Source organism: Pteronotus mesoamericanus, unplaced genomic scaffold (genome assembly GCF_021234165.1).
Source record: "Pteronotus mesoamericanus isolate MK-2021 breed Mesoamerican mustached bat unplaced genomic scaffold, CSHL_Meso_final contig_25, whole genome shotgun sequence".
Classification (NCBI taxonomy): domain Eukaryota; kingdom Metazoa; phylum Chordata; class Mammalia; order Chiroptera; family Mormoopidae; genus Pteronotus; species Pteronotus mesoamericanus.
This window is the reverse complement of record NW_026555105.1, coordinates 26,797,390-26,817,787: the sequence shown is the minus strand read 5'-3', so window position 1 is coordinate 26,817,787 and position 20,398 is coordinate 26,797,390. Positions and strand designations below refer to the sequence as shown.

The 20,398-nt window shown below is 37.2% G+C and overlaps 1 protein-coding gene across 1 annotated transcript in view; it reads left to right on the top strand.

Annotated features, from left to right (window-relative positions):
- HAO1 (hydroxyacid oxidase 1) overlaps positions 1 to 13,520 on the top strand; it is a 49,791-nt gene extending 36,271 nt beyond the window's left edge. The window contains exons 5-8 of the mRNA XM_054573505.1: positions 3,831 to 3,922; positions 10,530 to 10,688; positions 10,832 to 10,901; positions 12,784 to 13,520. Of these exons, the coding sequence (XP_054429480.1) occupies positions 3,831 to 3,922; positions 10,530 to 10,688; positions 10,832 to 10,901; positions 12,784 to 12,854 (392 nt within the window). The 3' untranslated portion in view covers positions 12,855 to 13,520. The remainder of the gene's footprint in view (positions 1 to 3,830; positions 3,923 to 10,529; positions 10,689 to 10,831; positions 10,902 to 12,783) is intronic.
- The last annotated feature ends 6,878 nt before the right edge of the window (positions 13,521 to 20,398 follow it).

Sequence of the window (20,398 nt, the reverse complement as noted above, 5' to 3'; positions counted from 1 at the left end):
TATTAGAATAGGTAAACTGAGGCAAACATTAAGGCTGATCTGTCCAATATGGCAGCCACTTGCCAAATGTGGCTAAGTTAATTAATGTTAACATAAAAGTACAGTCCCAGTTACTCCATAACACTGCCACATTTCCATTATGTAATAGGTGCATGTGGCTAATGGCTACTGTGTGTGGAACTGGGCAGATCTGGAACATTTACATCATCAGAGAAAGTTCTATTGCATGTGATTTTATTAAGGCTCTATCTTTAGAGAACCATTTTCTAAACATTTCAAATAATAGTGTACATATTTGGATTCTGGTTCAAAATGTTGGACTAAGTACATATGTAGTCTCTTATCAAACCTAAGACTCTACTGAAATTGAAGTACAGAAATCCAAAAAAACATAAGACTTATGACAGCAAAGTGAAGGAAGCTGAAGGGCACAAACAGCAGAGAAATCTCAAGAACTGTATTAAAGAAATAAAATGTAAGAGAGAGAGTTGATAGGAGGCATGGGAAATAAAGTATAATGGGGTACCTGACAGTTTCTATGTGTCTAATCTGAAAGTGTGACAGAGATGGGGAATAAGAAGTGGAGACTGAAAGCAAAAGGATTCATTAGAACTATGCTTGTGAAACTACTGCACCAGTCAGCAATCCTGTCTCCCTCCTTTACCTTTTGTGGGCAACTTAGCATATAGTAGTTTGATCCTTTCTAAGGAAATGAATGGATGGCTGAGATAACCTATGGGTAGATAACATTTACAACATGACATGATGCTATCCTCATTCTGACACTCGTGGAATTTACAGTCCAGTAGCCCCATAGTTAACATTCCTTGCCTTGACCCACATGAAATGCTCCAAAAAAGAATTTCTACTCCAGGCTAAGACTTGGTAAAAATTAAAATGACTTATGAAATAGCCCAGGAAGCCCATAGCAGCTCCCCAACCTTTCTCCTTTAAATATTAATGAAAAATTTAGCATCATGAGGCATATCTGGAACACCAAAACATAAAAGACCAAGATAAATCTACAGAAAAGTTGGTCCTAGAAGAAAGAGATAAAATAAGAAAAATAAATTTTAAAATTCCAAATGATAAACTAAGAGACGTTGAAAATATACCTAAATAAGAAAAATCTGCTATGAAAATAAAACCAGAATGTAAAAAGAAATTATGAAATATTTTAAAAATATGATTTCTGGAATTAAAAATGAAATTATTGATTGAACAGTAGAGTCAATGACATTTCCCAAAATGTCAAATAACAAGAAGATAAATTGAAGGAAAACATGATTAAATGAAGGAAAGGATTGAAAACCCTTTAAAATGTCCATGTTCAACTGACAAAGTCTTCATATAAAAAAGCAAGAGAGGCAGGGAGGAAATTACTAAAGAAAGACAATGCTCGAATGCTGGAGACATAGAGCACTGCACTGGGAGAACAAACACAGCTTATTATATCTCTTATGAAATATTAAGAGGAAAAAATGTGTGTAAAGAGAGAACAAACATAGGTTACTCATAAAGGAATGGGAATCAAACTGCCTTCAAACTTCTTGTCAACAACAGAAGGCACTAGAAGACAAAGGAGCAATGTCTTCAAAATTATAAGGAAAAAGATTTTTCAGTGTAGAATATTGTGCCTAATTCGATTATTCAAACACAGAGAAGTTATTTAAGAAGTAAATTTAGCTTCTTCTTCTTCTTTTTTTTTTTGGAAGTTTCAAAGGAATGTATGACAAATGAGAAAATAAGCCAAATGAATGCATAAACTTGACAACAAGCGAGTCAACCCCAAGAGCATGGGAGCAATCCTATAGGATGACAGGGGGTGGCAGGCAGAGTCACCAGTGCAGGACAGAGCAGGGAGGCCAAGGGCTCAGGAAGTGTCTTGGGGGAAAATAAGTCGGTTTAAATAGGTTAGATAGAGTAACTGAAAGGCTTCAAGACCTTGAGGATACTCTAAAGTCTCATGATAAATGGAGGAAAAAAAGAAAAGAACGGCAATTAGAAATCTAGGAAAACAAAGATTTGTAATAAAACACACATGGTCCAAATATGAAGCAACATTAAAATGTAAAATATGAATCAGTCATTAAGTCTGGGAGAAAAGTCATCTTTCCATCTTGAGGCTAAAGCCTTCTCTGTATCAGGGACTCGGCAGTTGCCAGTGAGATGTCACAAGATGTAATGTGTGCTTGGATGGAAACAGACAGCCAGAGCAGTCCCATGGAAACATTAGAGTTTATATTTAACATGAATAAATATAGAGTATCAATCATTTATCAAGTATATGACACAATGCATAACAATTCAGGCTTACAAGCAAATGACATACAAAGTAGTTAGTAAGCACTGACGTTTGTATATCAGAACACCTTTCGTACTATTCTGTTGCATTTTAGGGGTTGTTGCAGCGTTACTTAAAGGTGGATTCTGACAATAGCTACTGCAATATGATGACATGATATCTTAGCTTGGCTCCCATAACAAAATACAATAGATTGGGTGGCTGAAACAACAAGAATCCATTTTCTCATAATTTGGGAGGCCAGAAGTCTGAGATTAGGCTTCCACTGTGCTCATTTTCTGGTGCAGGGTCTTTCCTTGGGTTGCAGAGGCCACCTTTTCACTGTATGCTCATATGGCCTCTTTGTGGGGATAGAGGTGGCAGTGGGGAGCAAGCTCTCCGGCATCTTCTTCTAAGGGTACTAATACCACCATGAGGGCCTCATCTTCATGACTTCATCTAACCTTACGTATTTCCCAAATACTATCACATTGCAACTTAGGGCTTCAACAAAGGATTTGGCGGGGAGGGGGGCACAAACATTCAGTCCATAAAGAATGGTTTTAACATTTTCATATATCTATAATTTTAGGAGAAAAATAATACTAGCATCATTTAAAAATATGGGAATACTTAAAAACTAGTATTCTATGAAACAGAGTTTGGAAATGGTGTTTTAGCATAAAATTGGAAAATAATCAGAATTACAGCTTCTCCTCTGAACCTTTTAAAATTATTCTTAATTAGGTCTCCCTTTGATCTCCATTGTTGAATTAATAAATTTGTAAAATATTCCATATCCATCTACTTAAGTTCCCAAAATATGATTTTCATTACAACCTTGGACCAACTATTTTTGTTAAACTTGAGAACTAGAATTACTTTCATTATTATGTTACCAAATGGTTTGTTATTGGGAACATGCTGAGAACAATAGTTTAAAATATAAAATATTAAACAATATGTTGGAAACTGACTTAAGTGAATGTTAATCGCTTTATTTTTAGAAATCAATATATTTTGAAGCTTGATTAGAGATGTAGGATGTAGTTTTAATATTAGATTTTGATATACTTCAATAGGCAAATACATCTGATGATAGAACAATATAAATTAAAATAATTAGAATGTCTTTGAATTAGATGTATTCCTTACCTGTTATACCTAAAGTGTTTGCCACATATATGTTCTTTTATGCTATCCAAATTGTAGAGGGGTAATTCTGCTAACTTCTATGATCTTATTAATAATAATAAAACATACTTAGCAGGAACACTTCCTTATAAACAAATTTAATTGCATGTCAATTTACTATCCATTGATAATTTTATTTTATAACTACATTGTTACAACTGCTAATTTTTTTTGACCAAGATAGATCTGTTATTCTAGATCTAACTGTTGGATGTACATATTTCTATGCTGAAGGTTCCTACTAAGGTATATGTTTGAGGTCAGGTTCCCTTTGACTGGGATACTTTGACCTCTAAACCCAAGCCTTCTGTTAATTAGACTTTTCTTATAATAGTTGTCTTGCTCTTTCTAGGAGATGATGCCAGGGAGGCAGTTAAGCACGGTTTAGATGGGATCTTGGTGTCAAATCATGGAGCTCGACAACTCGATGGGGTGCCAGCCACTGTGAGTTGCATCAAATGCTGAGATTTCTTTTTGGGATTCTCATTTCCATCACAGTTTTATCTCTGTATGTGCTTCTTCTCTGCATATGCTTTTGTGTGAATGCTTAAGGTAAAATATATGAATATATGAGATCTCAGATTTTAAGCTTAGCAGCGCATAACTACCTAAGTTAGATTATTGATTAGTCCTCACACATATTTACCAACTTAAAAAGTTAAATAATAAGTCATTTGTGGGCAGGGATTATTCTTGTATTCACATGTGCACTGATAAGTATAAAGTAAAGGGAAGTATGAAAGAAATAATTGTGCCATAAAAGTCCAAAGAAGAGGAGCTAACAGACAGTTGCAGTAATTACAAAAGGCTTTGGTGGAGTTTGATATCACTGGTGCAGCTGTGGCAAGAGGTCAGGGGAAGGGAAAGCCTGCACTTGCCTGTGGATGTGGGGGTTGACAAGCTGTAGGGAGATGATGGATGGCTGGGGCAGGGGATGGAAATTGTATGGCCCAGGTGAGGGGAGGTAGGTTGCAACCCAGATCAGTTCATCAGAATCTCTGGGGGTCAAGGGGAGAAGCACCAGTAATTTGTAAAGCTACCCAGGAGATTCCAAAGCACATCTATGGTTTTTATTCTATCCACACTGTGCTGGGCAAAGCAGAGTCAAAAATCTAGATATAAAAGTAAACTAAACTGGCTGGCGAGGTACAGTACTGAGTTAAAAACTATAAGGGAGAGCAGTTAATCCCAAAACCAACAGAAGCTCTGGGGCAGATTTTAAGATCAAGGATTAGGGGTCCAGAGATAGAGCAAAGTCATGGAGACAGACGCATATCCAGGAGTGGATTTCAGGGCTCCATGATCCAGAATGGGGGCAGGAGCAGCAGGGAGGCCAGCGTATTAAAAAGTAGTTCTCTTCCATGCTATCCATTTGTGAGGACTCTGCCAAGATTCTTTTGGGTGAAGTGATGGTTTTGCCATTTCCTTTCACCTTTGCTCTGTCCCCATGTGGACCCCTGTTTTTACAGATGTAAGCCTACATGTGGAATGGGAAAAAATGGGATGTGTTTGGGGAATAATTCCAAGTAATCCATTTTGTTTTCAGTGTCTGGTAGGGGTGGGGTGGTGCGGGGAAATATGGTATGCCTTCCTGGACAGGTAAGGGAGGAGGTTCTTGAATATGATGAGTCATTGGATATACAATGGGAGCACCTTGATGTAGCAGCAATGAATCTTATACATTGGATTTTGGCATGTAGGAGGCATGCCTCCTCTCAGTTAGCCTGCCTGGAGAATTATGATAGCTGAAGAAAGAGAGAAGGGCCTCACTTGTGACAGGGAAGAGGGAATCAATTTCCACTCCAACACTTAGTTTTATCATCTTTTAATGTTTAAACGTCATTTTGATTATATATTTGGTGCCCTTAAACTTCAGCATCCTATAATCCAATTTATTTTAGGCAAATTAAACTGCCATCATATGAAAACACTAAAAAAATATATTTACCAAACAATGTGGATGGACTTTCCAGACTGTCACCTCTGAACTAGACTACCATATATATTTTCCCCTTTTGATCAGAATCATTGTCATAGTTATTATAATGAATGGTTGTCATTGGTATGATCAGTTGAATTTATTCAAACTGGAAAGTAGAGTAGATCAAATAATTTAGTCACGTAGGAGTGGATTATTGTTCTACTGAAGTAGCAGGTTGATTTAGCTTAATCCATAGACAGTTGTGTAGGTCTTAGAGGAGACTAAATGAATATAAAGAAATATTGGGTGCACATGTCTGTATTCACAATTACTCTTAAAGTACTAATGGTAGGAATGAACCAAATCTTTGCACACTGTAGGATTACACTGTCAATTTATTTATTTTAATTTTTAGAGGGTAATCAACTTTTTTATATATTTATTTTAGAGAGAAAGAGGTAGGCAAGAGAGGGAGAGACATTGATTTTTATTGTTCCATTTATTTATGCATTCATTAATTGATTCTTCTAAGTGCCCTGATCAAGGACAAATCCACAACCTTGGCTTATTATGATGACACTCCAAGCAACTGAGCTACTGGCCAACGCTTATACTGTCCATTTAAATCATAAAACTGAACACTTTCTGCCCCTTCCAATTCAACCTTCCTTATAGAGACCATATTTTTAGGTGATATTAAATGTTGCCCGTGGATAAATAGAGGTGGGGAGTGAAGAACCTCCTCTGTGCAGGGAGAAAAAGTTGGTCACAGCTCCTGGCTTTTTTGCAGATTTATGCCTCTCTCATGTATGAAGACACAGACTTAGTGTGCGGGCCAAATTAAGTTTGTTTTCTAAAAATAAAATCTAAATCTACTGAAATCAAATCTAACTTGATTTTAAGGGGAAAAATATCTAAATGGTGTGGTTTATTGCACTCTGGCTGAGGGGATATGGAAACTTATCTAAAAGGGCTTTTTGAGCTGTGGTCTCAGAGACTTTTAAGAAAACAATGACCCTCCCCTTCACATGCTGTGTGCAAGAGAGGAGACTCTTGCTTGAGTTTTGCCTCATATGTTAGAGTGAATTTAAGGCCCATGACGGTGAGAGAAAAGTGAAAAAGGATTCGGTTTACATGATGATGTTTTTCCTTCAATATGTGGGTTTTGACGTAAGTGGCAAAAGGCCTGAAGGCGGCTGTGGTGTAAAACTTTTCAGTAGATACACAGAAAGATTTGCTGTCCTGCAGATTCTGTAACATCATAAGTCAAAGCCAAAGAGGCAGAGTGATGTCATCGGAGTAACACTGAAATAGGAGTCCACAGTCTAGGGTTCAAGTCCTTGTCTTGTTTCTTTTAAGAGATGAGACGTGGGTGAGCAAGTTGCTTAAGCTTTTCAGTCTGAGCTTCTTCACAGTGTTGTATTGGTTGTAAAAACAAAGCAGGGACTATATGACTTGTTAATTTCTATAAATCAAAGAGTTTCCCTTAGATGAGGAAATAACTTATCACTAGGAGTCTTATTTTAGATCTTACTGCCATGCTATTGAGAATGCCTGCCAGACCACTACTATACCCAAAGCAGAGTTAAAAATTACATTTATGTCAAGGCCCTTACCCTCAAAGAAATAATATGACCAACATCAACCTTGAAGTAATTAGAGAGTAATATAGAATCAAATCTATTTCCAAAATCTGTGGTACTGAACGTCTCAAACTGGGTTCTAAACACAGGTTCTCTGAAACCTTTGAATCATAGCAGAATATTTTTTTCACTTATTTTCGATGCTAACTGGACTCGCACTAATTTTAGCTTAAAATGTCATTTTTTTTTCCAGTGAAAATTCTTAAATGCAGAACATTTTCATAAAATTATTATTTGGGTTACTAAGTCAAGTGTTCCCAAAATTGAGTCCTAGAGCATCTTCTATGAGATCTAAGAGATTTTATTTTTCCTTTTACAAGGGATCCATGCCATTCTGCCTTTGAGAAACACTTGATGTATCAGTTAGTTTTTGCTGTGTAACAAACCACTTTGAAACTTACTAGCCCATATTCAATAGCCATCTATGTATGTCACAATTTTGTGAGTTGGCAATTTGGCCTGAGTTTAACTGGGAGGCTTTTTCTGGTCTTGGCTGGGCTTACTCAAATGCATCTGTGGTCCACTGCTGGGTCTACTTAGACAGGCTGGTATAGGATGACCTCAGCTAGGACAGCTCTTCATTGTTGCAGACCTGGCATGTCAGCTGGCCTGGTTCTTATGAAGGAGCTGACTTTCTAGAGATTAAGCCAAGCATGCAAGGTCTCTTGGGATCCAGACTTAGAACAGACACATTGTTGCTTATTTCACATCTGTGTTGGTCAAGGGGTGAGGAGATAGACTCTTTCAGCCACATTTCTTTCCTATGATAGGAGGAACTGAAATGTCATATTACAAGGAAATTAAGATAGGAAGGGAAATAACTGCAGCCATTTTTGCAATTGCAAACAATCAGGGCTTGCCAAAATGGGCCAGTGCTTTTCTAAGTGGGATTAGTAGAAGCTCCCTAGGGATGCCTGGTGAAGTGTGATGGGCAAGACTGAGAGTCAGAGAAGGATTTATGGGCAGTGGCCTGGACTCTGTCTACTTTGCTTTTAACTAAAGCAATTGTGGTTTTATTTGCTTTTATGTATGTTCAATTGCTTTGGTTTGAAACTTTTATAAGGTTCCATGCCTAAAATGTCAGAAAGTAGGAATATAATAATGGATGCTCCAGGGAAGTAGGAAGGGGAGAGCTCTCTGTGAGTGGAGGTTTGGGAGGACAGGGAGTGTCCTGGAAGAGTAAGACCTGAGCAGGAATGGGAAAGAGGAATCTCTGTGAGCTGGATCCATGTGGGATTCTTGCATCTCTGACGTTTTATTTTCTGATCTTTGAAACCACCCAGCATAGTGACTTGAATATATCAGGTCCTTGGTGAGTGGATGGATGAATGAGCAACAGAATACGGGGATCTTACCATATTTTTCTATATATTAACCCCACTGGAGTTAAGCCTACAACTAGTTGTTTAAAGAGCCAGTAAGGAAAGAAAAGCTGAAATGAATAGTCTCTTAGGTGGGTAGCAAGCTGAAAAGCAGGCAGCATAAAACAATTGATTTGGTATTTACTTATTTAATCTCCTCTGCTCAGAATTATTTTGTGAAATACATACCTATCAAAACTGCACTAACGGGGAGAGAAAAAGAGGCAGCAGGGAGAGGGGAAGGATAGAAATCCTCAGCAGCAAGTAGAACATCCTTGTCCACAGACACATGAAACAACCAATCTGGGTCCCCTTTTATATCCCAGGATTCACACTGTAAGTATCCTTAACAGTTTCCTTTTAGGCCAGTTTGGGAATGGAAATAACCTAAAGAGACTTGATTTGCATGACATTGAAAATGTGTATTGAACCCAAACTAGCCAGTATTTTTCTTTGGTTCTGGTTTCAAATAGGGAAATATGCTTAATTATAGCTTGCATCATCCCTTGGAAATTGTAGCACTTATATGTTGATGTAACTTGCCTGCCTGTAAAAGGAGGACTATGTATAGGTAAAGGGGCATATGTAAATGGATCCAGAGCATGTTTGGCAAGTCAGAAAAGCCAAAAGGAAAAAGGGGAAAATCACATTACTTGCCAAACATTTAGGGGCTGCATGCCAAATGTTGCCTTCACTTCCTCCAAATCTGTTGCTGGGCTTGGTCTTCAGCCTTTTACATAAAACTCTTTTAAAGTTTAGCCTCTAAAATTTTAGGGGCAAAGAGGGAAAGCCTTTGAGTGATTTCAGCATTAATTATTTTGTGAAAAACTGCATTTGAATGTGTGGTAGCTTTTTCAGCATGCGTTTTAAATGGGAATTGGATTTAATTTTAGATTTAAATATGTTGTTATGAATGTGACTAATTTCTACAGATTTTGACCTACAGATCACCTCGGGAATTGCTTTCATCCTCAAGTGCAAAGATTTACATCAAAGTAGCCGATTGTATCAGCAATTAGCTATTAACTATGTTGGCTATTAGCCAATTGTATTCACTATTGCCACATTACGGTATAAAACAAGATTCCAACCTCAGTGATTTAAATCAACAGTAATTTATTTCCATGAAACTCTGTGTGAACTGCAGGACTGCTGATACGGACTTGGTTCTGGTGAGGTGGCTGTGCTCCCAGTCTCAGGTCCAGCTGGACTTGGCTAGGCTAGCTCTGCTTCCCGAATATTTATCCTGGGGCCTCGCTCAAGGGGAAGCTTCGCACAGGGATGTTCCTCTCATGGCACAGGTGCGAGAGAGAGAGAGGTGAGACCCATGACACTCTGCCACTTCTGCTCACATGTTATTGGCCAAAAGAGGTTGCAGGGCCAAGGCCAATGTCAAGGACTGGGCAAATGCACTTTTTTCTTAAAGCAGGAAACTACAAAGTTGCCTTGAAAAATAAGTGGGTTCAGAGTGGTGTGAACAAGATCTTGTGAGGATCTTGTGTTTTCTAATGATGATGTAAACCCATCATCAGTTGCCAGAGAAGATGAGGACCTTCAAGGAACATGTGGTCATATTCCTTTAAAACAAGAAAAATATTTACATGGAGAGCTGGTGGCAAAGTGTGTCGGACAGGGAAATCAGAAACTAAGTTTTTCACCTAGCCATGTTTGCATTTTTATATACAGCTACCATCTGAATATGAATTTTAGCAACTGATTATCAATGAGTAAATAATACTCAGGATAATTTTTAAGAGCAAAATACTTCATTTACTTTTATGTATTTTATAAAGTATAGCTATAAAAGGTCATTAAGTTTTAAAAAATTGTGTTTACATTTTGAAAGATCATGATCTTTGGATTTGAATATCAGGAGCAGAAACTATATTCTGAGCACTGAAAGAAAAATAAACCATTCAATTCCAAGTTTAATCCCCTCGCCCCCAGCATTTGCTCCTTTTTTTTTTTTTTATTAAATTCCAGGAGGGATTTACTGTTGATTACAAATCTACTTAGCTTATTTTACACTGAGCTGTAGTCAGATGGTCAGCGGGCTGTGGAGGTCGATTTGGGTAACAATTTATCAGGCAGAGTGTCGTCACATTGTTGACCTCTCCTTTTTGCAGATTGATGCTCTCCCAGAAATTGTGGAGGCCGTGGAAGGGAAGGTGGAAGTCTTTCTGGATGGGGGTGTTCGGAAAGGCACTGATGTGCTGAAAGCTCTGGCCCTGGGAGCCAAGGCTGTGTTTGTGGGGAGACCCATCATCTGGGGCTTGGCCTCCCAGGTAATTGGAAAACAAATACATACATACATACATACATACATACATACATATATACATAAAGGAGGATAACTTGACAGTGAAATGAATACATGAAACAAGTCAGAATGCCTTACCTAAAAGATCTGTCCCTTTCATATGCTTAGGGAGAGAAAGGTGTTCAAGATGTCCTTGAGATACTAAAAGAAGAATTCCGGTTGGCCATGGCTCTGAGTGGTAAGACTTGTCATTGCAATTTACAGCTTTCTTTTCTTCCAGTGGTCATTAAGCCAGGCTCCTTGGTGGGGAGAAGTATATTTGAGGGGGAAGAAGATGGAATCATTTGGGGGTGTAATTAAGTTTACACTCCTACATTTACAGCTCCAGTGCCAGCACCCTCTGAATGGAGGAACTCTGTGTGCAAAGTCTGTAACACCCACTTGGCCTCTATCTTTGAAAGTCTTCCCAGGATATTTTGTAATGACGAGTACCTTAAGGGCGAATGCTACATTATACTCTTCCTCTCTCATAACACATGAACCATAAATCTAACTGGTTAGCCAATATCTCTCTACTTGGATGTCTAAGTGGCATCTCAGATTCTACCTGTTCGAAACTAAACTGCTGACTTTTCCTGTTACGCCTGGTTTACCTGCAGATTTTCCAATCTCGGTTCATGTTAACACCATTGTTTCAGGTGCTCAGATAAAAAATCTTGAGTCCTTCTTGACTTGTCTTCTTCCTCACACCCTTACATCCACAGAGGCTCTATCTGCATAATGCAATCAGAATCTGACCTCACCTACCACCTCCACTGCCACCACTGTGGTCAGAGCCATCTGCATCTCTCTTCACCTTGAATATCGCAATAGTCTCTCTGTGTATCCTTCTCATCATCTCTCTTCCCTCAAGTATTACAGGTCTGTCTGTTCTTACCTACCTCCTCCTCCCAGCCCATTCAGCATAATCTTTTACACATTATTTCAGATCACATCACTCTTGCTATCAGAATCCTCAAGTGGCTCTGAGTTTACTCAGACTAAAGGCCAAAGGGCTTACAATGTAGTACAAAGCCTTGTGTGGTTTGACCTTTGTCACTCCTCTGACCTCAACTACTACTGTCACCGTCACTTATTCCACCCAGGCTCCATTTATCTCCCTGCTGTTTCTTGACTATGCCACACATGTTTTAACCTTAGAGCTCTTCCCCCAGATATCTACAGGATAATTCCCGGACATCCTTAAAGTCACACCTACATTGCACTTTCTCAAAAGGTTCCATCCTGACTACCCTGTTTAAAATGGCAATTTGTTCTCCATTTACCCACTCAACTTCCAGTTTTCTTTTCCTATTATTATTTCATTCTTTTACCATAGCACCGATCACCTTCTATAGATCATCTGTCACATGCTTTACTTTTAAAATTATATGCATTATGTATTATCTCTTTCCTCTCTAGACTATAAGAAGCACAAGGCAGAGATCTTGGTCTGTTGTCTTCGCTGCAGTGTTTCTAGTGTCTAGAGCAGTGCCTGACACGTATACAATGTTTGCAGAATGAATGAACAAATAAATTATTATTTACCATTATCACTAGTAGCTGTTTTGAATTTTACTCAGATGGACCATTAGATGCAAAGAATAACCTTGAGTTAATTATCAACTCCCCCACTTTTGAAGGTAATGAGGGTTTCCTTTTCTGTGATCCATATCATTCAGATTTTCCCCATAGAATAAAATTCCCAAGATCAATGGTCTACTCACTCTGCCAAGCCTGTGTGGACACAGGCTGAGTGAGAAGAATACTGTTCTGTGAATCCTCACTACGCATTTTTAATTTGCTACAGACATATCCTAAAAGAGAGCTTTCAGCCACCGACTCTCTATTAAATGTGGCAGAAAGAATATACTCTTTGTGTTAATAAAAATATGTGCCAGTCATTTTGTGTTAAGGACTGTTTAGGTAATAAAAATGGTCTCATGCCACATAAGATTTGGCAAGGCTACCGTGAATCATAAACCTTACATTTGTCAAGTTTTACATTCCTTGGGAAAACGATTACCTGCCTGATTATTATTGCATTCATTTCATATTAAATGTATGCATTATTTTTTCAGGGTGCCAGAATGTGAAAGTCATCGACAAGACATTGGTGAGGAAAAATCCTTTGGCCCTTTCCAAGATCTGACAGTGCACAATATTTTCCCATCTGTATTATTTTTTTTCAGCATGTATTACTTGACAAAGAGACACTGTGCAAAGGGTGACCACAGCCTGTAATTCCCCACTTCGATACAAAGGGTGTCGTTCTTCTCCAACAAAATAGCAATCCCTTTTAGTTCATTGCTTTTGACTTTTCAATGGGTGTCCTAGGAACCTTTTAGAAAGAAATGGACTTGCATCCTGGAAATATATTAACTGTTAAAAAGAAAACATTGAAAATGTGTTTAGACAACGTCATCTTTTGGCAGGCTAAAGTGCTGAGAAACAAAAGATATCCTCTGGTCAAATTGAAGGTAGCTAAGGCTGAGGTGAAAAGATAATGATCTCACTGTTTATTAACCTCCATTGTGTTTGTATTTCCTTAAGACAATGTTCTTAAATTGTAAGCTCAGGTTCAAAAGGATGAACATGCCTGGCAAAATGGGAGACTTGGATCTGTACCACTGAGCGGGTAGCACTTGACGGAATTGGGATGAGTTGGTGGGAATTTGTGATTTTCTAGATACTGTTTAATACCCTGAGCTATGCTACTGCTTTGAATGTGGTTTTCCATTCACATATTTTGTGCCTGAATACAGCTGAATATATTGTGATATATATTGTTTTTTAACCAGAAAGAAATAAACTATTAGCTTGAAAAGAATGTATCTGGTCATTTGTAACAAAATGGAATTCAAACATTTTAATCTCTGAATTCTAATTAGCTTCCTGTTCCCCCAGGCAAACCCCATTAATTCTCATACCTCCTAGTTCTTCTTCTCTATTCTTTTGCTTCTTTGCATGGACAGCCATGTGCAGAGTCAGCTACATTATTTGTGCAGATCACACCCAAAGAAAATGTCAGCCCCTTGTTCAAAAAGCAGGAAAAAACCTTTTTCCCCCCCAGTTTTTCTTTTATTTGCTATTCAGTGTCACTCACACACTACACAGGGCATGTGTAGACCCTCACTGGTGCCTGAGACATCATCCTGTGACCAGCCGCTAACTCTTCAGTGTCCAGGTCCAAGGCTCGTGGGGTGGAGGGTGGCCCTGTTACTGGGAAGGTGGGTGAGCCAGTAGTCAAGGACTTGTTCATGGGAGGTGGGGAGATAGCAGGAGATGAGACAATGTGTGATTCTAGGCTTCAAGCCCCCTTTGGCCTTTTCTTATAAAACATGAACTCAAACATGAAATTATTAAGAATTTCAAGCCAACAACCACAGAATGTTGAACCCAAGCATGAGGCCCCCTTCTGAGTGTGGAGTCCTGTTCAAATTCACTGGTTGCATGTCCACTGTGCCGTGGTCATGTGACTTTTAGGTTTATTCCCAAACCAGTCATATGATAGATTGTAAGTGAACTTGATAGCCAGTGTAATTTTGAAATTGATTTTTTACCATCTCCTTGGTTGTTCAATCACTGAGAAGTACTGAGTGCAACAACTGAAAAAGAACCCACCATAAAATAGGATTGTTATATATATTTTGTGTTGTTGTTTTATTGTTTAATTATTAAGGATCTCTAAGTGTCTCTCCTTCTCTCTCTTCCCCCTTGCTCCTCTTCCTTTAAGTGCAGAGGGCTTCCTAAATATTATGATAAAAACATTGATCTTTTGTTCTGAAATTATATATAGTTCTTCTTCTGATAAAGAATAGTTTAGCTGTAGTCTGGTAGCTCAGTCAGAGTGTTGTCCAGATAGGACAAAGTTGCAGGTTCAACCCCTGGCCAGGGCGCATACAAGAATCAATGAATGAATGCATAAATAAGTGGAACAACAAATCAAAGAACTATGCTAAATGAAGTAAACCAGTTGGAGAAAGACAAATACCATATGCTTTCACTTACATGCAGAATCTAATAAAAAAAATAAACAAACAAAATAGAAATAGACTCGCAGATACAGAGAACAGACTGACAGCTATCAGAGGGGAGAGGTGTTGAGGAGGCTAGATGAGAAGGAGAAGGGATTAGTGAAAAAACCCAAACAAACCCTCATAGACATAGACGACAGTATGGTGATTACCAGAGGGAAAGAATGATGGGGGCACGTAGAAGAGGGTAAGGGGGGATGAATGGTGTTGTAAGGAGACCTGACTTTGGGTAATAAACACACAATATAGCACAATACAGATGATGTATTATAGAATTGTACACTTGAAACCTATATAATTTTATTAACTAGTATCACCCCAATAAATTCAACAAAAATTTAAAAAAGTCAGGTTTGCTAAGCAGATCATATCATATAACGAGGTGGCTATTTGATGTGAGACAGGCCCCACCTACGAAGGCAACCTTGTCTTTACAAAAAAAATTCTTTTTGTTGAATTTTATTTCTCATTGAGATACGAACTGCTTCCATTGAGGCAGACGCGTAAAATGCTCAAACCTCACTGTTGGGGTTGATACATCTTACATATGCACCCATGAACAACTGCCACTCAGATACAGACCTGGAACATTTCCGTCATCCCCCAAAGGAAACCCTGTGCCAGAAGTAAACGTATGCTTATTTCCATTGCCATCGATTAGTTTAGGCTGTTTTTGAACTGTACAGCATAAATTTTTGTTTTTGGTTTTTTTTTGTACAATGTATGTGAAGTCCATTCATATTGTTGAATATATCAGTAGTTCTATTTATTTATCTATAGTAGTTTACTGTATGAATATACTTCAATTTGTCTATCCTTTCTCTTGTTGTTATGTGTTTGGATTGTTTGCAGTTTTTCTACTAGAAGCTAATTCCAACTAATTTTGTGAAAATATAAGTTGTGTTATGTTCTTTTCTTTTTTATCCTCAACCAAGCACATGCCCATTACCTTAGAGAGAGGGGAAGGGAGGCAGAGAGACAAGAAGAAAAACATCAATCGGTTGTCTCTCTTACACGTCCTGACTGGGAACCAAACCCATAACCTAGGCATGTGCTCTGACCGGGAATCAAACTCCAAACCTTTCAGTTTAGGGGATGACACTCCAACCAAGTGAGCCACACTGGCCAGGGCTGCAAGTTGTGTTATGTTCTGATTTTCAAGAAAAGCTGGTAGATATCTATATTGTTAAGTAAAGATTTTAAATGTTGGCGAGTATTTAACATTTTGAACATTGAGCAGATGGTTGTTGCCCATGTCTGGCTCATGAGTCACAAGTTCCCCATATCTGTAACATCTTGTTCTCACAAGTGTTTCTCTCATGGCTAAAATCATTCTTATGTGCTTCCATAGAATCATGTCTGGGACATGGGGCAGTGATGGGTGACTGCCCACAGAATTTACCAGAATCTCTTCTGTTTAAGTTTGTTTATATTCTGCTACCTGGAAGAATGTGGGTCTGATATAAACTTCCTCTCTCCACCACATTTGGGGAGCCCAGGTTCCCAGTCCTGGAGGAATGAACCAAATGGTATTGATTCTACTTAGCATGCAATTTGCAAACTGCATCTTTGTCCTTGCTGTGTTATTCATTCATTTGTTTATCTTGCCAAAATATTGGCATTTGCAAAACAGCTTTAGAGGGATGTGGTGGTTAGTATAACATGAAAGGAAGTTGTGGTTTGTTCTCAAACAGGGAGAAAAGACTTTTTGTTGTAAAATTTATAATTTATTTACTGACTGATCAACTGTACTGCATGTCAGTTGCATAGCAACAAAACAAAGTTTGTCTGTTTAGGAAAGTCTGAAGGTTTCTTATAACATAAAGATAGATGCTTTCTGAACTTCCATTTGCTACAATGTGTACTCTGTCACATGCCAATTATAGAACTACATCAGGATGAGAGTTTATTTTAGGTAATATAAATGTTAACCCCAATGATAGAGGCTATTATTATATATTTACGTGATGGAAATACTTATCTGTTTTAAAAGATGCAATTTCCTGACCTTATCCAAATCTGACTTGAGCAATAGTTATCTTCTTTCCTCCCTAATGTGGTTGCCCAGAGTTGGTTGGAGAAACAAGAAATGGTTATTTTTATTCAGTTTTCAGTTTCTCTACTGAAATTAGTCTGAGTATTATTTTAGATAATGAGCATAGGTTCAACTGAAAATTTTCCAGGATCTTCTGAAAACGAAGAGTTGTGTTACTCTGAATGATGCCAAAACAAGGGCTGGAATTCAAGTGAGCAATAAATTTGATTTTGTTTGTTCCTTTGATTCAGCATCATTGGGGAAAATGCCTTGGTTTCCTGCCTGTATTTTCTGGTTAGATCATCTACCCTTAAAGCTGATTTTTTTCCCCATTATGGTCAAACTCCTAGTCTGTTTCTAACAGCAGGATCCTCTCATTGATAGAGTCGTTTATGGTAATGTCCTTCATTACTAACCTCATAAAATGGACGTGAAGACCAGCCCTCCTGAAAGCACTGGGTTAGGTTTCTGGAGATGTGGCTGACAAGCTGGTAAACTGTTATCTCCTCTTATGGCCATCAGATTCTCAGCTGTGAAATCAGGACATAGTATGGTGAAATATCTGAGAATGTATTGTGAATTACAAATCAGCATTTAAAGTATTATTAATAATTATTACCAGGAGAAATAATATTACAAGTTCCATTATTTATTTTGTTTTCATACGATGTATTTAATAAATAAATTTCTAATAAAACTGGTTAAAAATTTCAAGCAACTCACAGAATAAAAATAAAAATCACCACAGATTTTACTGCATAGAGATCATTGTTATTTGTATTAGTTGAATGCCATTTCAGATACTGCTATATATGTATAATAAGTAGCAACTGATACAGAGATAGAAATGGCTTTACTGAAATAAACTTATATTATAAATGTTACATTTAAGGAAAACATACAGTTTATTTTTACTTGAATTTAGTACAAGAGAAAATAGAGTTAAAAGCACCTATGCACTGTATCTAAAAACTGATGAAAAACTTAAGTGGTTAGAGTGATTTTTTGTTTCCAGCACATGCACATCTCAATTTTAGACAGTATCAGTTCACTCATTGTTATAAAAAATAAAGAAATTAAACTCTTACACCTACTCTTCCTTCCTCTCTCTTCCTCTTCTGTCCCGATTTTGGAAATATGTTATTATTTTTCTATCATCACAGTATAAAACATCCTCTTCTGTAACAATAATTTCAAAAAATTATTTATTATTTGTTACCATTGAAATGGGCTCAGTACTTAATATTATCTTCATAGCTTCTCTATTCCCTGGTGAACTCTAATCCTCTCCTCCTTGGTTCCCTGGATTTCATAGGTAAATTGTATTTTCAGGAGTAGCAGTATTCTTTGAGTTTACACACATTTTAAAATCTGCCTGATATTTTTGTATTTGATGATACGGTGGATGAGTGTGACATTTTTGGGTCACCCTTTTTGCAGACGTTTGGGGTTGCCTTCTGCATTGAGTTAGATGTGGAGAAACTGAGACCTGCCTGCTTTCCTCTCTCATTGTTAACTGAACCCCACTCCACCTGGAGTCTGAAAAATCATTTCTTTATCTTTGAATTTCAATATTTTCAGTAAAGTAATGCTAAACATCACGATTCATAACTTTTAAACGAACTATGCCTACTACATTGTTTCATTTATAATTAAATATTAAAAAATCCAACTTAATGAACATATGTCTCATACCAATCATTACCATATATTTTTACAATATTGCCCTCAATTATTTTTGTTTCAGGATTTTTTTTCTATTAAAGCAAACATTTAAAGATTCCAATTATCCAGACCAATGTTGCCCCATGAAGCTTTTGTGATGATGAAAGGTTTCATATCTGTGCTGTCCAATAGAGTAGCCACTAGCTACATGTAGTCTCATATACCAGTTTGTACTGTATGAATAGCACAGATCTAGATATTAAGAACAACCTTAGGAACTTAATTAATTTTATTGAATAGACTCGAGGCCAATCTTGCTAAATGGCTACAATGGGTAAGTCACATAAACTCTTTTAAATGTAGCTTTCCCATTTAAAACAGAAAATGTTATAGTAGCTTTTATCTGTATAGTAAAAGCATCAATTGCAGTAATAAATGTACTGATGTTTTAAATTATTTAGAAGAAAGTTACTATATTGACCTAAAGCAGCTTTGATTTTTTTCTTTTCTGTTATGGTTTATTGGGAAGATCCTCCAACTTTTGTCTCAAATCTCAAGTTTATGGCCCAGTCTAGCCACTTAGTGAGCAGCATATCATCTTGAAAAAATAACCCTGAATCTTAATTTTTATGCTTTAGGTGGAATAATGATGTCACTAATGTAGGTAATAACAAATAGTGATGCTCTTCTAAACTAGAAGAGATGGTATAGTATAAGCTATTATAAAATGACAGTAATAAGAATATATGGCACGTAGCATATGATTGACATCTTGAAATCTGAGAAGCAAGAGCAAAGTTTGTTAAACATATATAAATGTGTCCTGTAGAGTAAGCAAAATACTGTATCTTAAATGGCCAATTGGTACCAAAGGCTTTCTCTATGAACTTTGACATCTTCTTGAACCAGAAGAATAAATTTCTTTACCATATAAACAAGTTGAATTAATCAAGTAAAAACACACTTTTGGTTCTGATTTTCCTTTATGCTTGATACCATGATATCTGGTCTTAATATTAATAAGCAAATCTCTCAGATTTTTTGAAAACATTCTGAATCAAGTAGAATAGCTTTCCCCTAGTCAAGAATATATTTTTGGTTCAGCTGTTAGTTGATATTACAACCATGCTACCTACTTTAAGTATTAATAAGCAATATTAATCTGATTTTTTGAGACATTCTGAATAATAGTAATTTAATATGTCATGATACGAACACCTTTAAGTAGTGAATTTTTAAAAAGTCACTAAAAAAGCAGTCATGACTTAAGTCTTTTAAAAATTTTCTCAATAATCTGTTCGAATAAAGTTAAAATTCACTCTTTCCAATACTCCCAATCACACATATATATCTATGACAAAAATACTTGACCACCAAAAATATTTGAAAATTCAGGCATTAGTAAACTGCTAATCTACCAAAAAGAAAAATGATTTAATTTGTACAGTTATTAAATATTCATGATTATGGGCTAAACAGTGTAAATAAAAGCCAGAATCCATAAATTGAAGGTGCAGTCATTGTATCAGCTGATGGTTTTGTCTACATAACTGCATAAACAATTTGCCTACTTTCTATTAAACTGACCAGATTCTTTATTGTCATGTAAACACAACCTAAATGAAATCCATAGATTTCTTTGCAACCCTTTTATTAAGGCTACATATTTCTTAGCTAATCTTATTCCAGGTCTGCTAACAATTTATCCATAATGATTTGATTGGCTTTTAACTCTTTTGCCACCTCTTGTCCATCCTTTATTGGGCAGGAAAATGATTGAGAAGATGATGAAAGTGCAAGTGAATAAACACAGAAAGAAGGGTCTTTAGAAAGCAAGACACTCCCCGCAGTCATTGGTCCTTTTTCAGGAAGGGAGTGGTTAAAAGGGAATGGGAGGTTAATGCCCAAACTGCTGCCCTATTTGCGATGCCTCCTCCCAGAGCTTCGGAATGAGAATCT